The sequence below is a fragment of the Vulpes vulpes genome, chromosome 9 (genome assembly GCF_048418805.1).
Source record: "Vulpes vulpes isolate BD-2025 chromosome 9, VulVul3, whole genome shotgun sequence".
NCBI lineage: Eukaryota > Metazoa > Chordata > Mammalia > Carnivora > Canidae > Vulpes > Vulpes vulpes.
The window spans coordinates 57,784,045-57,801,685 of NC_132788.1; the positions used below are offsets into that span (position 1 = coordinate 57,784,045).

At 53.3% G+C, this 17,641-nt stretch overlaps 1 protein-coding gene across 3 annotated transcripts in view; it reads left to right on the forward strand.

Annotated features, from left to right (window-relative positions):
- The window catches only part of SLC6A6 (solute carrier family 6 member 6), an 86,054-nt gene that overhangs the window by 62,796 nt on the left and 5,617 nt on the right, over positions 1-17,641 (forward strand). For all 3 annotated transcript variants that reach the window (XM_072720211.1, XM_072720213.1, XM_072720212.1), the window contains 8 exons: positions 715-849; positions 2,073-2,176; positions 2,306-2,430; positions 6,415-6,527; positions 10,973-11,110; positions 12,414-12,516; positions 13,198-13,298; positions 15,795-15,965. In XM_072720211.1, the coding sequence (XP_072576312.1) occupies positions 715-849; positions 2,073-2,176; positions 2,306-2,430; positions 6,415-6,527; positions 10,973-11,110; positions 12,414-12,516; positions 13,198-13,298; positions 15,795-15,965 (990 nt within the window). The remainder of the gene's footprint in view (positions 1-714; positions 850-2,072; positions 2,177-2,305; positions 2,431-6,414; positions 6,528-10,972; positions 11,111-12,413; positions 12,517-13,197; positions 13,299-15,794; positions 15,966-17,641) is intronic.

Below are 17,641 nucleotides of genomic sequence, written 5' to 3' on the forward strand. Positions count from 1 at the left end.
GGCTTCATTCCCTCCCAGGAGTTCCTCTGTGCTTCCTGCAAAAGCCGTGTCTACAACGGGCCCCACTTCTTGAGCACCTACGTGGCGGGCACTGTTTTGATGGTCTCACTGAATCCTCGCCTCACCTCTTGATGGAGGTCTTCTATTACTGTTGTTTCCATCTGCACAGAAGGAAACAGGCCCAGAGAGGTTAAGCATCGTGCCCAGGGTCACACAGCAAGCGAGGGGACAGAGCTGGGATTTGAACCCACACCTAACTGATTCTTCACCCTAAGAGTCATACTAAGAGTCGTAATGTTAGCTAATATGTACTGGCACATACCAAGCACTGGGCTAAGCCTTTTACACATACACTTGAAAGTTTATACTCTTATTTTGCATTTTCCTTCACTCACAGGAATATCTGTTCCACGAGGGCAGGGGTTTGTTTTCTGTCTTGTCCACCACTGTATTTCCAGGGTCTAGATACTCAGTACACATCTCTAGGATTGTTTACGTTGAATCGCAGTGAATCTGTGAGGTAGGTACCGGTATTATACCCACGTCACAGGGGGAGCAAGCGAGGCCCAGAGAGGTCAAGCAACATATGCAAGGTCACACAGCAAGTGAAACAGCGAGCTCGGCTCCAGATCCCTGGCCTCAGGGAGAACACTTGAATTTGACAGCAGCAGTTGATGCCATGGGCGCCCCCTGAATCACTGTCACCCCTCACAGGTTGTCTACTTCACGGCCACTTTCCCGTTCGCTATGCTCCTGGTGCTGCTGGTCCGTGGACTGACACTGCCCGGTGCAGGCGCAGGCATCAAGTTTTATCTGTACCCCGACATCAGCCGCCTCGAGGACCCGCAGGTACTGCAGGGCGGCCCGTCCCCCCTCCCACCCAGGGCAGGCAGGGCAGGGTGCAGGGGAAGGGAAGCCGACCGCACAGTTTCTTCGGTTCCTTGGTACACAAATCCAGGTGGGCCACCGGCCCCCAGTGCTTCTCCACGGGGCTGTGGCAGGTTATCCTCCGTGCTCGTGGGCCTTTCCAGCTGTGTGTGTGTCTTTTCGTGTCGCAGACTGCTGAGGCCAGCCAGTTATAGTCTTCTTCAGGCACTGTGCCAGGTAAGGGGGGAGAAGTCTCATGAGCTAGGCTCCTCCATGGTCCAGCCTCTGCCCACAGGGCCCAAGAGGGCCGCATCGTGGGGGCGGGAGAGCTGGCCCCCGAGCGCTGCTGGCTTCCTCGGCCACGGTGGAATTCAGAGCTGGGGATGAGCTGTTGCAAGGTCGAGGGGCAGACACTGAATGCCCACCTCCTGGCTCTCGGCCACGTGACCACAGGAGGTTGGAGACCCCCCTCCCCACCCCGTGGTGTTTAATTGGCCCCATTTGAGGACCTTTTGTCCAGAGGATCCTCAGCCTTCAGGTTGCCTTCTGCTCTAGTTCTCTTTCCCACTGCCCTTTTGCCCCAGGCAGGATGTGGTGGTGGTGGGGGGGAAGGGCTTAGCCAACATCAGAGGACAGCTGGGAGGGCAGCTCTGTGGCCATCAGGAGCTGCTGGGTGAAGGTTCCGGAGAGCAGCTTTGCCTGCATAATCCGTTGGGGAATTCCTCCCCGTTCCAACTCGAGGGCCCCCAGACAATAGCAATTACAGTAATGATAGCAGCCCTGGCTTAACAGTCTTACCACGTGTGTGTCTGCACCGGCCCAAGTCTTTAGAACCTGCGTAATAGCGCTGTGGGGCAGGGCGGTGGAGCCCATTCTACAGACGTGACAACGGAGGCTCTGGGCGGGAGTCCTATCGCTCACAATCATTAAATGGTTGGAATCTAGTTCCGTCTGCTTCATAAGTCCTTCCTCTTAATCCTGATGCGGAGTGACTGGGGGTTTCTTCGACTTTCCTTGCAGCTCAGTATTACCTTGAAAGACACCTTGATTTCCAGCACAAAGGCTCTCATTGCAGTCAAGAATTTGCACATTTGGAGGTGCAGTCCTTCAGGTGGCCAGGAACCCCCCACCCCTGTCTCCTCCAGGAAGCTGGCTCTAACGGCCTCTTCTTTCTCTCCCTGCCACCCCCACCCAAACCCCACTAGGTCTGGATTGATGCTGGGACCCAAATATTCTTCTCCTATGCCATCTGCCTGGGGGCCATGACCTCTCTGGGGAGCTACAACAAATACAAGTACAACTCGTACAGGCAAGTGTTGCGCCAGCGGGCCTGGTGGACCTTAGAAATGATGATGTTTAAAGAAAAAAGAGAAGAAGTAGGGAGCGTGGCTTCCTTGTGTTGTGAATTAACTTGCTCCCTGACATATGTGTAACTTAGGGACTGTATGCTGCTGGGATGCCTGAACAGTGGTACCAGTTTTGTGTCTGGCTTCGCAATTTTTTCCATCCTGGGCTTCATGGCACAAGAGCAAGGGGTGGACATTGCTGATGTGGCTGAGTCAGGTATGGTGGTATTGGTGGCAGTGGTGGTGGGCACTGCCACCTAGTGTGTAAGCCGAGTACCGCAGGCATGAAGCCAGACCCCAGGGGCCTTTGGGGGGGGACGAGCCTGGTTTCCGAAACGGACCCCCCCCACCAAGATGTCCCCCAAGATCAAAGAGTTCGAAAGCTAAAATTTAAGCACTTTCATTGCAATTTGGCCCAAGGGGCAGCAGAAATACGGGGGTTGGTTAGGTTGGGGACTATATTTTAGCAACTTGTGCGGTCTTCCCTCCCTCTCCTTCCCCAGCAAACTCCTGGTTTCAGCAACAGAAACCGCTTTCCTAACTCAGGCCCAAGCCAGCCACCAGTCGGCATTCCATCACCACCTTCTCAGCTTTGGTTTCTGTATTTTGCACTTTGCTCCCAGCGCGCTCCCTCTAGCAAACTCATTTCATTCATTCCACCGATGTTATTGATTAATGGAGTCTGCCCTGTGTCAGGCACCACCGTAGGCAGCGGGTAGGGGAGAGACAGTGGACACGCCACAGATCCAGGTGGGGGTAGGTGGAGGGACAGGGTGTGGGCCCTGTTGGTGGGGTGCTCCTTCTGCAAGTAGAGCAGAGTCTTAGCATCACGGACTCTGCAAAGCCTGGGATCCTAGGCTGGGATCCTGGATCTCCAGCGAGGTGGCTCTGGAACCTGAAAACGATGAGGTCTGCAGTTGCTAGAATCCTAGAGCCTCGGAACCACAGTTTTCTAGGACTTGCCCCTGGATGTTCTAAGTCCCTGAAATTGTAGTTATCAGTGGCTTGGAGATGGGAACAAGAACCATAGACTCCCAGCATCCCCAAATTCCACCTTTGTACCTTCTCCGCCTCACTCCTATCCTACCCATTCACTTGGTTGGGTGGTCATCAGCTGCCTGAAAGGTTTGGTTATTTTGTACACAACCTCTGCTGCATCCGACCTTCTGATTTCTTTCGATCTCCCCGGGGCCACATGGAGGCAGGCAAGGGTCCTGGGCTGAGGCTTCTCTCAGGCCCAGAGGAGAGCCCAATGTCCTAGCCCCAGGGACCACCACGGACCAGAGTCAGGCATAGCTGGAGCCCTGCATGGCATCGCCCTTGTCCTTGGGGGATACTGGGTGGTGTCCTGGTTCCTCAGCCACAGAACTATAGCGTTGGAGGTCAGGAGAACCTCAGCATTGTGCATTTGGACATCTGTTCTGCAGATGAGGAGACCAGTGGCTTTAGAGCAAGGGCCTTGCTCAGGATGGTCAGGATCCGAGCTGGCGTCTCCTGGACAGGGCGCTCTCCCCCTCCTGGACAGGCCCCTCTGACAGGTGGCCATTCCCCGCCTCCTGCCTCTCCACCCACCCTGGACACACGTGGCAACTCTGGTCCTCCCCGCGTGAGAACGTATCTGAGCTCCTCTGACCTTCTCTGACCTCAGAGCCCGTGGGCCTTGCTTTCCTCCTCACTTGGCAAAGATGTCCTCTGCTACCCTCACACCCACTGTGTCGTAGGACAAGTGTGGCAAGCCCACAGGTCCACCCCACGCATCTCTCCCCTGTCCCCAGTCATCCCAGACCAGACCATCAAACATAGCTTTCCTACCCCAGAGGCAGGCCAGAGAGTGAGGGCACAAAGTAATTCCAGAAAGATCCACACCCACTTGGGAGCATGACAATTCCAATGAAGAGGAGAGACAGACAATTTGCAGCTCTTCTGGAGTGTTTGCCTTTGTTTTTGTTTTTTCCAGTCGAGGGCTTACAAACCAGTTGTGATTGCCAGGAGCATGGAGTGAATTTGGTGGTGGGATATATATATATATATATATATATATGTATATGTATATATGCATATATATATATGTATACACACGCATATATATCTTGATATATAAAATCTTTCTCCGTGGAAAACTAGGTGTTTTTATATATGTATATATCATCACCCTAAGTTGTTTTCTTCCTCCCGTCCCCTTCAAAGACCTTGTCGTTTATTCCCCACGGTGATGTCTGAACAGCTGACACTTCAAGGATGATTATTTCTCTAATAAGCTTTTAACAAGCACCATATTGAGCGAAGTGCATTTGAATCCCATCATTATTTGGCGAACGGAGTGCACCGGCGCGGCAGGGGCGCGTTCTGCGCTCGGGGAGGCCTGCCTTGGTGCGCGGAGCGGCTGCGTTCCTTCACATGGACTTCTCTCTCTCCAGTTCACCGTGCGCTTTTAGAGAAAGATGCTCAGACCCTCTCCCAGAGGCTGGCTTGACAAAGGCAAAACTGAAATACAGAAACGAGCGCGTTGAGAACCTCCACCAGGCCCCGGGGGGCGGGGGCGGGGGCGGCAGGTGGGGGGGCGGGGGGGCCCCATTTTACATCTGTCTCCCAGTCGGCTGGACTGGAATCCCCACGTAGTGATGCCCACCAGTCGGGCCAGAGCTGCCGCCTAGGGGCCCCCCGGGGGCCCCAGCCCAGGGGCCCCCACAGCTTCTGTTCCAACTTGGACTTTGGGGTCGCTGCGAGCGCCCCTTCCTCCACCTGTTGTGGGGTTTCTACAGCGTGCCTGGGGCCTCCAGGTGGTGGTCGAGTTTTCCTCAGTGGGGTAGACTCTGCGGGGGAGAGGGACCTGCCCCTGCCTGCCACACTTGTGGTTAACACCCCACGGTGTGGTTTCTGGCTCCAATTTATTTTAAAGTTGTTTTTGTTTGTTTTGTTTTTCCGCTCTCAAGCCAGTCCTTTGGTTTCTGATAATCTGTTCCAAATATCCTGCCCTCTAGCCATTTTTTGTCTTCATGTGTCTTGACCTTTTTAAAAAATTTTTGAATTATTTAAGTTGTGGATTTTTTTTTAAAGATCTTATTTACTTATTCATGAGAGACACAGGCAGAGGGAGAAGCAGGCTCCCTGTGGAGAGCCCGATGTGGGACTCCATCCCAGGACCCCGAGATCACGCCCTGAGCTGAAGGCAGACGCTCAACTGCTGAGCCACCCAGGCGTCTCTAAGTTGTGGATTTTTTACTTTATTTTTTCAGCCCAGGGCCCTTTCAGGCCTCCTCTCTTTTGCTGTTTCCTGCTTTTTGAGGATTCCCAGAGGCCTCAGTACCATTCCTCCCCTTGGCTTCTCCCCTCAGGCCTGCTGGAGATGAGAGGCCTTTTCCTTTGGTCCCTGGAATGTTTCCAGTCAGAAAGGTGCGCCCTGAGCTGGCGGGGCTCCTGCCTCCCGCACCCTGCCTCCAGATTCCGTCAGGGTCCCCTCTCTGAGGGTCGTGGTCTCAGCATCTGAGAATCTGAGCACGTGAAGGCACCTTGGGAGGCGTTTCCGGGATCCTGCCCCTCGCTTCCCGGGGGGGGACACTGAGGTCCTACATGGGCACGTGCGGACGAGATGGTGGATGGTCTCCCGAGCCCGGGCCCTTGCCCCGAGCACACTTCCCTTCAGCTTTGGGCCTTGGCTCTGGCATCGCTCAGGTGGGGTGCGCAGATGCACCCCGAAGAGACGTTAGCCCTGTAGGGCATGGTTCCGTACTCTTTCACACTGTTTCAGTCCTTTAATTCAAAAGCCAAAACCTTTTCTTTGCAAACGGGGGCTTCGGTAGTCAGATAACCAGATCTCTCCCCCTTCGCTTCCTTCCAGCAAACGTTGGCGTGGTTGCTCTGGTTTGGGGTGAGGGGGGAACCCTCCTTTTCCAAGCAGGCAGTCCCGCTTCCTGCCCTGAATGACGGGTGTCCGCCGGGTTCCATGAGGCCACTTGTGCTGCTGCATAGGAGACAGATGCTAAAACGGGGCCCCACCCGAGCCCCAGTGCGCCCCATCCGAAAGGGAGGCAGGCCTGGGCTCTTCCCCCAGGCAGGGATTCACACCTGGTTCCTCCCTGCATTTGGGGTTTGGGACACCATCTCAGTCCCGAGTGTCTTTGTGTGAGCTCCGGGGCTCTGGGGGGGCTGGGTTGCTGATGTGCCTCCCCCTCTGCCCCTCCCCATTTTCTCTTCCCTTTAGGGCCTGGCCTGGCCTTCATTGCCTACCCAAAAGCTGTGACCATGATGCCGCTGCCCACGTTTTGGTCCATTCTCTTTTTTATTATGCTTCTCTTGCTTGGACTGGATAGCCAGGTACGTACAGATGGAGAGGGGGCGCCCTGTGGAGGGCTTGCCCCTAGGGGACGTGGTTCTGAGGGAGCCCCCTTCCCACCCTCACATCAGACTGGCACCGTCTTCAGCCATCAAGGTGTCCTCTAGGACCCCGGGGTGAGGGTGGGAGGCGGGAAGAGGCCTGAGGGCAGCAGGGGGAGGACACTGAGTCTTCCACCCCAGCAAGGGGAAACAGACCGCTGGCGGGTGTGGTTAAAACAAAGCCCCAGCCGGGAAGTAGGACAAGACCAAGTGGTGATGATGTGTTCCCATGGGGGGTCACGCAGACAGGCAGTGTGGGGAGGAGATCAGCAGTCACGGCCCAAGCCGTCACTGGTTGTCCTAAACCACAGCTGGTGTTCTGTGATTCCTGGAGCACTGGGGTTGTTTCCTACAAAGTGAAAAACTTTGATTCTTCTGTGCTTGGTGCACAGCTAAGCTCTGGGGAGCCTCGCTCAGGCCACTCTGTCCTCTGGCCATCCTGGCTTCTGCCCCTGCGAGGCAGGACTCCATCTATACCAACGCTGTTTCCCTGCACTGCTTCATCCTATGTCCCATCCCTCCATGGGTAGGTCAGTGAGAGCCAACCAGAGCCCGAGTCTGGCTTTGGAGTAACGGTTCCAAGCCCCCTGCTTCTCTGGGACATTGGGCACATTGGGCACATTTCCTGTCCTCTCTGAGACTGTTTTCTCATCTGGTCAATAGGTGTGACTATACCTCTGTTGCCTTGGAAGAAGTACGAGGCACAGTGCCTGATACAGAGCAGCAAGTGGTGCTTGTCTCAGGATGACAGTTTAGAGCACAGGCATGACTCCAGGACTGGGGAGTTAGGGTGTGCAGGGCGGGCTGGTGGTATCCATGGACCAGAACCCTACAGGCAGTACCACCCAGGGGCCCGCATCTGAAAGGCAGGCATTTTGCAGTCTCCTGTGTGGTCTGGGTCTCTGGCTGCCTCATGGGAAATCTTTGGTAAGCAGGGGCCCTGTGAAATGTGAGGCCAGCTGCCAGTCAGGAGAGGGCTTCACCACCCACCCGTGGGCAGCAGCCTCCAAACCAGTGCCCAGGGTGGGTCCCTGTGGACTCAGAACCAGGTAGGAGGAACGTCTTAGAAGGTCAGGCAGAGGAGAGGAGGCAGTCTGCCAGCAAGGTCAAGAACAGAGCAAAGGATTTGGCAGGAAGAGGACCAGGATTAGCAGAGAAGACAGAGTGGAAACATTTGGGAGCCTGAAAACAAAATACTTGTGCAGTTGTTGGTGGGCTTGAGCTGTATAAACAGCAAGAGGACTCCATTAATCATCCCTCGTTAATGAGTTTGGCCTTCGGAGGCCCCAAGCAAATGGCTTTTATAACTTCTTCCAAGCTCTAAGTGAAAGCAAAAAACAAAAACAGAGAGAGGTTAATAAATGACAAAGCATGACATCCCCATGGACCCAAAGTGGGCCTCCTGGGCTGTGGAAGCTGCTTCCTGAGTGAGCCGAGGTGGTTTATTCATTAGGTTTTCTCCCTGGGAGGCAGGTGGGACCTGGCCAGGGATAGGCACCTCTGAGCTAGGCCTCACGGCGGCCAACAGGCTCAGGGAATCGTGGGGAGCTCTCAAAGCCAGCCTCAGAGAGAGCTCAGAACATGAAATGCAAGGTTCAGAGCCCTTAAAAGACCTGCCTAATTGATATACCAAGGACAGGCATGACGGAGATTTGAACCCGAGGAGCTAGGGCATGATGTCTTAGGAGTCTGATGGCATAGATTGGAATCCCTCCTTTGCATCCATTTGCTATGGGAACGCGGGGCCATAGGGGAAGGTTTTGCAGATGCCTGTGACTGCCTCACGCACTGCCCATGCCATGATACCGTCAGTAGTGTCACGCAAGCTGTTCCAGGGGGCAAGGCTTCATGCCGGGCTTTTGATGTACCCGTGTGTGGAAGAAGGTACATAACCTAAAACGGACAATCTTAACCATTTTTAAGCATGCAATTCAGTGGTATTAAGTATACTCACACTGTTGTGCAACGATCACCACCTTCCATCCTCAGAACTTCCCAAACGGAAGATCAGTCCCTTTTAAACACAACTCCCCATTGCCCCCTTTCCCCATCTTGGGTTTTTTGTTTGTTTGTTTGTTTCCATATGTCAGCTCCTTAATCTGTAGCCTCCCTATAGCTGGGCCTACTCCCAACTGTTGCCCTATGTAGAACCCAGAAAACCGAGGCTGAGGGAGATAAGGGCTCCACTGAGTCTCCACCTTAACCTTGGAGATCCCCCTGAACACCCTCCTCCCATGGAAGTGCAGAGATGCACGGCCACCCTCAGGCAGAGGCCTCTCGCTAATGGAGTGTGACCCTTGCACATAAGGAAACACCCTCCCAGTATCCCTAGCGTCTGGTGGGAGAAGCCTGGCTTGGATCCATTGTACCACTCTGTATTTCTTGGTGAGATGGAGTAGGGATGTCATCCACGTGGAGCCAGACGCTAGCACGAGAGAACCAGCACAGCACGAGAGGAGGAGAAAACTGGTCCCCATCTCCCTGGGGCTAACTCAGCCCCCCACCATGGGTCCACAGGACTCATGCAATTGCCAGGTTTATTGTCGTGATTTCAGATCTTGCTCAACAGCCCTGCTGAGAAGTAGGCAAGATGCCCCCATTGCACCAGGGAGAAAACTGATGCTTGAAGAAATCAGGGTTACACAGCTATGAAGTGAGGGGGACCCGAAGAGGCGGGGGGGGGCAGGGCTGAGGGGTGGGGATGCGGTTCTCCAGAAATGCAGGATGCTTGGAAATGAGGAGCTTGTATCAGTGTTCACCCTGACTCTCAATGAAGCTGCACCTTCCTGTCTTTAATTTCCCCATCTCAAAAAGGAAAGAACTTTTGTTCCTCCATTCCTTTTGAAGATTGATGTTTGAGCTGGTTTGCTGTAATTCAGTGGCAATTTAGGGTCAAAACCCCATTGGCTAACACATCAACCAGAGGTCAAAACATCAGCCACTTCTCTTTGGGCCCCTTTCAAGAGACTCTTGCTCATCTTTTCTCTGAATTCCTGGCAACAAAGAATCATTTTTCCAGACCCTTCTAGCCATGAAAGGATTTTGCTCCTTGTTTGTATTCCCTGATCCTCCTGTGATGCATCCCAAAGGAGTAACTGGTTAGACTTTTCTTGTAGGAAGGCTGGGGAAACATCCTTCCCAAATGCCTCTCGCAGATCAAAGAACAGAAGGGTCAAGGTTTTAGCTCCTTAACTTTTTTTTTTTTTTAAGATTTTATTTATTTATTCACGAGAGACACAGGGAGAGGGAGAAGCAGACTCTGCAGGGAGCCTGATGTGGGACTTGATCCCGGGACCCCAGGATCACACCCTGGGCAGGCACCACACCACTGAGCCACCCAGGGATCCCAGCTCTTCAACTTTTAAAGCAATCAGACAGACAGGCCTTGGAGGGGGTGTTGGTTGGCAGAGGATTTGGGCTGTAGCCACCAAATGTAAAATGCTTCTACGTACCCTTCAACCCTGAAGCTTCATTTCTGGGTTGTGCTCTGGATGCATAGGCAGCAAAGACAGAGGAGAGGAAGAGCCCTTGCCCAGGTCAGTAGCCACGGAAGGGTGGAGCCCATCCATCGGGCACTGGTCAGACCCATGATGATACCTGTCTACAGGACAGAGTTTCGTGCTGCCATTTAAAACAGAGGCAGCCCACTGTGTAATGATTTGGCTCAGGCTCCAAGTCACATTGTTGGTTGCAAAGATGGGAAGATTTAGAAAGACTGAGAATCATCCTAGCATGTTACCCAAGGAGGGGCCTCTTCAGGTGGTCTTCTTTACCTTTGGGAGCCCAGAATGGGTGCAGGCATGTGGGCACTTGGGTGTGTGGGATTCTTTCAAGATCCGTGATTCCCACAGAACCAAAACCATTGTGTGAATCTATTGGAGAAAGTGGGGCTCAGGCTTACCCTGAGTTACCCACCCACCCCACATTCTTCATGTGTCTGTTGGGCAGCCACTTGTGCCTGGCCCAGCTGGGAACCCGAGACTAGAAATGGGGCAGGGAGGGCCCCTCCCTCAGTGTCAGAAAGGACCAAGATCGAAATGGGGGAGGTGTTGGTGCCAACACACATGTGCCAGCCAGCGGGCTAAGGCGGGAGGTCAGCACTGGCTTCAGAGAAGTGGTCATTCTTGAACTGAGTCTTAAATGATGAGGGAAAGGCATCCTGATGAGCTAAGCCAAGCACGGATGTGTAGGATGTCTGTGCCTGACCCATTGTGGCTTAAGCAGCAGGTGGGACTTCCTGGGCAGAGCCCATGAGACCAGGTTCATACGTTTGGACAAACTTGACCCCCTCCCCCAGGCTACCCTGGGCATACTGGGGCTCTCCCATCTGAGTGGAGAGGAGGTGCTGGGCATCCAGGGCTCAACCACTGTCTTCTCCTCCGCAGTTTGTTGAAGTCGAAGGACAGGTCACGTCCTTGGTCGATCTTTACCCATCCTTCCTAAGGAAGGGTTTCCGTCGGGAAATCTTCATCGCCTTCATGTGTAGCATCAGCTACTTGCTGGGTCTGTCGATGGTGACGGAGGTAGGTGGCTTTCTCGCCGGGCAGGGGGGACTTCCTCTTGCAGGGCCCTTGGTGACCTACACAGGCTTCAAAGACCAGTTAGTTCAGGGCTATGCCACCCTCTCCTGCCACCAGACCAGCCCCAGGCCCAGCCATAGGGCCCCATCCAGTTCAGGGTCCCGCCCTGCCCAGGGGAAGTGGCCTACATCCTGGGCAGCAGGAGGCAGGTCGGGACCCAGCTGACCCAAACTCCCCAACCCTTTCTCCTGTTACCATGGCAACACCAGTCTCTCCCCCCCCCCCCCCCCCATTCTCTGTCCCTCCCTTGTCCCAGGAAGCCTCGGGGAGAGGTGCTTCAGCTGAAATCCGTTTTAATAGCAGCTCTTTTCACCCATGAAAACATGTGCATCGGCCCTTCCGGGGCCTGGAGGGGAGGCGGACACGTTCCAGAGAGTAAATGTGGGCCTCCTGGTGAATACTGCAGGCAATACTGGGCCTGTCTGGTTGACAGGGAGTGTGCGCTGTGTGGGCAGGGGGCTTGGGGAGGACCCATCTAAATGGGAAAAAAGATGCAGAAAGGAAGGAAGCACAGGGTGTCTAAGGCAACAGTGGATCCACTGTCTACGAAGAGGCAGGCCAGAGAAGAAAGAGAATCTTGTGCTAAATAACAAGTCTGTAAGCCTGGCATAGGCCTAGGGCCTGCCGTCTCATGCACCCCTTCCCATCTACCTCCCCACATTCTCCAGCAAATTGCTGCATTTGCCCCCAAACGGAATTTGGGTTTCACCACTTTTTCCTACTGGAAATACAAATAAATGTTTCTCTAGAAGTGTCTTTAAGAAACATGTGCACGCACCCACCAAAGGCAGATCACAGGTCCACCCTGAGCAGCTGGATATCACTGGAGTAGTCTCTGCTGGCCACAGTTAGTTTTCAGCACCTCCTTTGGAAACTGGCTTCAGGAAACCCATCATTTTGCTAAGGAAAAAATGTTGTGCTTTCATTTTTCTGTATGTGTATGTGTTTTAAAGATTTTATTTTCTTAAGCAATCTCTACACCCAGTGTGGGGCTTGAACTTATAACCCTGAGATCAGGAGTCACAAGCTCTGCTGACTGAGCCAGGCAGGCACCCCTGAGCGTGTATGTTTTTAATTATATTTGTCGAACATGAAGTTGAGCATCTTTTTACACAGGTCATCATAGTCTGTGCCCATTTTTCTCTTGGGTTTTATATCTCTTAAGGATATGTCAAAGCTCTTTATATATTTAGGGCATTGAGTACCATATAGCAAATCAACCTTCTTTGGTTTTTCCTCTTCACAGGGTGGCATGTATGTGTTTCAACTCTTTGACTACTATGCAGCTAGCGGTGTATGCCTTTTGTGGGTTGCATTCTTTGAATGTTTTGTTATTGCCTGGATATATGGTGAGTACGGATTGTTGCATATCCTTTCTCAACTCTCTGCGTTGGGTCTGTGTATTTAGAAGCTTCCAAAACAGAATTCTTTTTTTTTTTTAAGATTTTATCTTATTTATTCATGAGAGAGACACACACAGAGAGAGAGAGGAAGGCAGAGACACAGGCAGAGGGAGAAGCAGGCTCCCTCAAGGAGCCCAATGTGGGACTCGATCCTGGGTCTCCAGGATCACACCCTAAGCCAAAGGCAGACGCTCAACCACTGAGCCACCCAGGCATCCCCAAAACAGAGAATTCTAAGAGGAATTCATTCTGAGTTGAATACAAAAATGCAGGATGTGATTATATGTTTTGACAAATAGAGAATTTGGCTATGCAGGGTTCACCTATGATTTACTGCTCTGGGATCCAGCCATGCTCCATTTCAACCCCCTCTAGACATTGGATTGGCCACACCAGGGTTTATAGTCTGCCTAAGTTTGCCTGAAAAATATAGGATATACCCAGCTACATTTGAATTTCAAATAATTTCAGATAAATGCTCGCCACTCTTGGGTCTACATAGTGTTGAGTATCAGGGACCTGGAGCAGACCCCAGAGACCCCTCAAGGCCCTCAAGGCCCCTGTAGTGCAATTCAGATGCAGGTGTTGGACACCGTGTCACCATCTGTCTACCTCTGTCTCTTCTAGGCAGCGATAACCTTTATGACGGTATTGAGGACATGATTGGCTATCGGCCTGGGCCCTGGATGAAGTACAGCTGGGCCGTGGTCACTCCAGTTCTCTGTGTTGTGAGTCCTGCCCTGCCTGGCTATGGGTGCCTTTTCTCCTTGGGGCTTGACATTCTTACCTGCCAAACCATCTTTCACTCAGCACCTGCCAAGCGCTGGCCTGTAACTAACAAGCCCAGTGTCGCCTCTGTCTGGGGGAGGTGGGGCAGCAGGCTGCTCCCAAAAGTTACCTTGAGATGAGTTTTGAAGGATAGGTAAGAGCTGGTCAGGAGGAGAAGACTGAAAGGGGATCCCTGGCAGAGGAACCAGCCTGTGCAAAGGCAAGGCATTCTGAAAGACGAAGATGTATCAGGGCATGTCGAGAAATTGAGAGAGTCCACAACAGAGCACATGCTCTTTGCCCAAGCCCTTCTGGAGCTCAGTGAGCTCAGTTTGGGTCACTGATTAAGTTGAGGGGCCTTTGGGATGTCAAATGGAGACAGATCATAGATGTGGGAAATGTGGTGTTTTCATGACAGGGTGCAGGTTGTGTCCAGAAAGGGAAAGTCCCAGTAAAGAGATGCTCTGGACTCTGCCAAGAACAAGGAAGCTTCGTACCCACCCAGGACCCAAGGGTAGTCATGGGCCATGTTCCCCTTCCCATCAGGGTTCCCTTGCCTGCCATCTTGGAATATAGCTTAGAGCATGCCCAGGCACCCCACTTCAAACTTGCACTCAGAGGCTCTGGCAAAAGGGAAGTCCTCTGCTTCCCCAGTTGTTGTTTGAAACCAGTTGTGAGTTTTGGAGCTAACTACAGGGGAAGATATCTGTTGTGCCGTCCTCGGCTCATGGCATGGAGAATGCAAATGGCAGAAATGTTCTTTGCATGTAGGAACCAGGTGCTGAGAGATGGACAGATCCTCTCCTCAGTGACCCTGCTCCCAGGCCAGAATAAACCCGCACTGCCATTAAGTCACTGTGTGGGACCTTAAGCAGGTCCCTGATCTTAAGCAGCCCAGACTCTGGTTTACCCTGTCATAAAGTAAGGACTCTGCAGTGTGAGGTGAGTAGTGCCAACAGCCTTGGGCTGTCACTGCTGTCATTGAATATGGCTATGGTCTTCTCATCTGAAGTGCATATTTTCCCCACAAAATTTGGTGAACTCTAGCAACCAGTAACCACAATTGACAGGTTATTGTTGGAGATAAATTTAGTTGGGTTCAAAGCCTGTGTTCTTGTTCCTCATCCTCACTTGACATTGGTTTGTGAGAAATTCCTCTCACCACTCTGACCGTCAATTTCTTCCTCCTTTCCTCCCTGAGGAGTTGGATAGATCAGAAGTAGTCTGCATCCCCAGGTGGCAGGATGAGGTCACCCTGGTGGAAAGAGGAATATGAATGGGCAGGTAGCAAGCTTCCTTGTGCTGGGAGAGCCTCGAGCAGCTGTCCTCTGGGCCTCTCCCTGTCTGAACTACACTCCACCCTTAGGGACAGAAACCACAACAGAGCCAGGCGTACACTAGATGCATAGTGGAAGGCGACTGCAGCCTCGTGCTCTCCCTTCCTCCATCACTAATTCTGATTTATGTAGATTTGTCTTCCTGTCAAACCCCAGATATTAGGTATTGAAGATTTAAGTCATATTTACACTGTGTATCAATTTAGACAACCCTTGGTTATATACTAAGATGTAATTCTGACAAGAAGCAGAAGTCCTGGGCCCTCCCAGCCAGCCTCATGTGCTCTTCTTGGAGGAAATGTGGACATTGCACAGGCCTTTGCGCTCAGAGCTCACCACACACCACCATTCATGGACACTGATGGCCACTGGCCATTGGCATGGGCTTGGGACTGGACACTCAAGTGGGCAAGAAGGTCCAAGCCCACACCTTATTCTGGGAGGCTAGGCCCCGGGATGGAGAAGGGTGGGTGGCAGTGGGGGAGGGGAGGAAAGACTTTTATCCATGCAGCTAGCATTTACTATGCATCTGCTGGGTGCACCTGGAGCTGCACCAGGTGTTAGAGAAATGGGGGAATGAGACTGATGCCCCACCTGTCCTCACTGACTCAGTTGTCAGTTGGGTGGAGGAGTGCGTGCTGAAGGAGTAATTATAACCACATGCTTCCTGGAAAGGAGAAGTATGGGCACCTGAGTCTGGGTGGAGCCTAGACAAGTAAGGCAGGACCAAGAGAACTAAATTAGGACAAGGAGATGCAGGGTAAGGGGGTCCATTCAGAACACAGCCTGCTCAAAGGTCCCAGGGCAGGTAGCTGGGGAGCTGAGCAGCTGGAGGGTAGATGTAGGGGCAGGGGTGAAGGGTAAGTAAGGGCGGAAGGGGCATAGCTCTTGGCTGACATTGCTGGCTGGGTTGAGGCATTCGGATGGCATCCTGAAGGCACCGGGAAGCCACAGAGGGGTCCTGAGCCCAGAAGCGACTCAGTCAGGTTGGCCCAGGGGAGCTTCTCAGGCAGCAGAGTGGAGAAGGGAGAGAGGCCCCTGGGGTGGCGCCTCTCCTGGTTCCTGAAGCTTCCTGCCCCTGATGTGCGGGGCCCCCCTGACTGCCCTATCTTTCCACAGGGATGTTTTATCTTCTCTCTCGTCAAGTACGTACCCCTGACCTACAACAAAGTCTACGTGTACCCCACCTGGGCCATCGGGCTGGGCTGGAGTCTGGCCTTGTCCTCCATGATGTGTGTCCCCTTGGTCATGGTCATCCGCCTCTGCCAGACGGAAGGGCCGTTCCTCGTGGTGAGCACATAGACCGAGGCTGGATGTGAGGGGTGCAGGAGGGTGAGAGGCGGGAGGATGAAAGCTAGCTGCTGGCTGTTGGCCGTCCTAGGTTTGCTGGGTGACCTTGGGCACACTGCTGCCCTCTCTGGGTCCCGGATCCCTTGCCCACCACGCAGAGGGGTTGAGATGGTGGGCAGGCGTGTGGGGAAATGGGAACGAAGATCAACTCATGTGGATGAAGGCTCTGCGGTGATGTTGAGAGCAGGGCTGTGGGCAGGAGGAATTTACCAGGCAGGGAAGAAGAAATGGAAGGGTGTGATGCCCAGTGCATTCGCAGGCAAGGACATGCGATAGCCCTTAGGCAGCAATGACATGTTCTGGGGAGTGGGTGATGGCGCTGGGCAGGCGACAGCGGTTTTGCATGCCAAGCTCAGAGCTAGGGGCTTATCCTGGGAGCAGTGGGAGCCATGTGGCTGTAGCCATACGCCAGGAGACAAGGAGCCGGGAAGGAAGCCTGAGCTCCACCCAGAGGCCTTCTCTTACTCTGAAGCCAAGTTTTGGATAAGCCCAACCCGTGCTGGTGGCCCCTTCCCCAGATCTGCGGCCCTGGTCTTGTGCCTGCCAGTTTCCCATCCAAAACCCCCTCCTTACCACCAACCCCTCAGAAATTTCTCCCAACAATACTGCAGATTCCAGGCTGTGGCAAGAGCTGGGGCTCTTTCCAAGAAATCCTTTTCTTAGAATCTCCCTTAACCTTTGGGCTTGGGCCAGCTCCAAGACTACACTGTTTTGTTCTGGGCTGTTTTTATTGTTATTCTCTTAAAAATCTGGAGCCAGGATGTCCTGGGGCCCTGGCTCCCCCTTGGGCTGGGCCAGTTTCCTTGTGGGCAGGGGAAAGGCCTGGGGGTGGTATTGGTGGGGGGAGACGGGTGGCCTGGCAGAGAGGGAGCAGCCTTCCCAAGACAGAGGAAGTCGGCCGGGGTGTGCCCAGGAGCAAAACACGAAGCCATGAAGCTGGGGTCCATCTCAGCCAGGACAGTCCTTGGGCCCTTGGGGTGTTCCCTCAGCATCAGACCCATTGTAATTCCTCAGAGGACACAGGGAAGGACCCCAGTGCTCAGCCATAGTACTGCTAGGCCCTATCATTTGTTAAAATCCTGAAATACTGGGTCTGGGGACAGACGGGTGGTTGCTACGGCCCTGAGTCCTCCACATTCAGCCCCCACCTCCACCAAACACTCCATGGCAACCCAGACCCTCCCTGGGAATTTCCAGAATGCACCTACCACCCATAAACTAAAAGGTTAATTGGGGCACAGCAGAGAGTCTTGGATGTCTGTTCCGCAATTTAAGCCACAGAGAGGGGACACCTAATACTAACCCGAGTCCCTTCAAAGCTTAATTTTAAAGCAGTTTCATCCCAAGTTCAGAGGTTTGATGAGAATGGGGTTTTGTGGGGGGGAAGGAGGAAGGTATGGGTGAGGCCTCCACCCAAACTTGCACCTACAAACCAGTTGGGTAACCAAAGCCCCCTCCTCTGAAGGCATAGGAGCCACCATCAATCCATTTGCTGTGTCCCCGACCCTACCCCTCGACCTGTCTCCCGGCTGTGCTCCCAGCCAGGTTTGCAAGCCTAGAGCCCCGGGTGGTCACCTGGCATTGTCTGCCTCTTGTCCCAATCTTCTGGGGACACA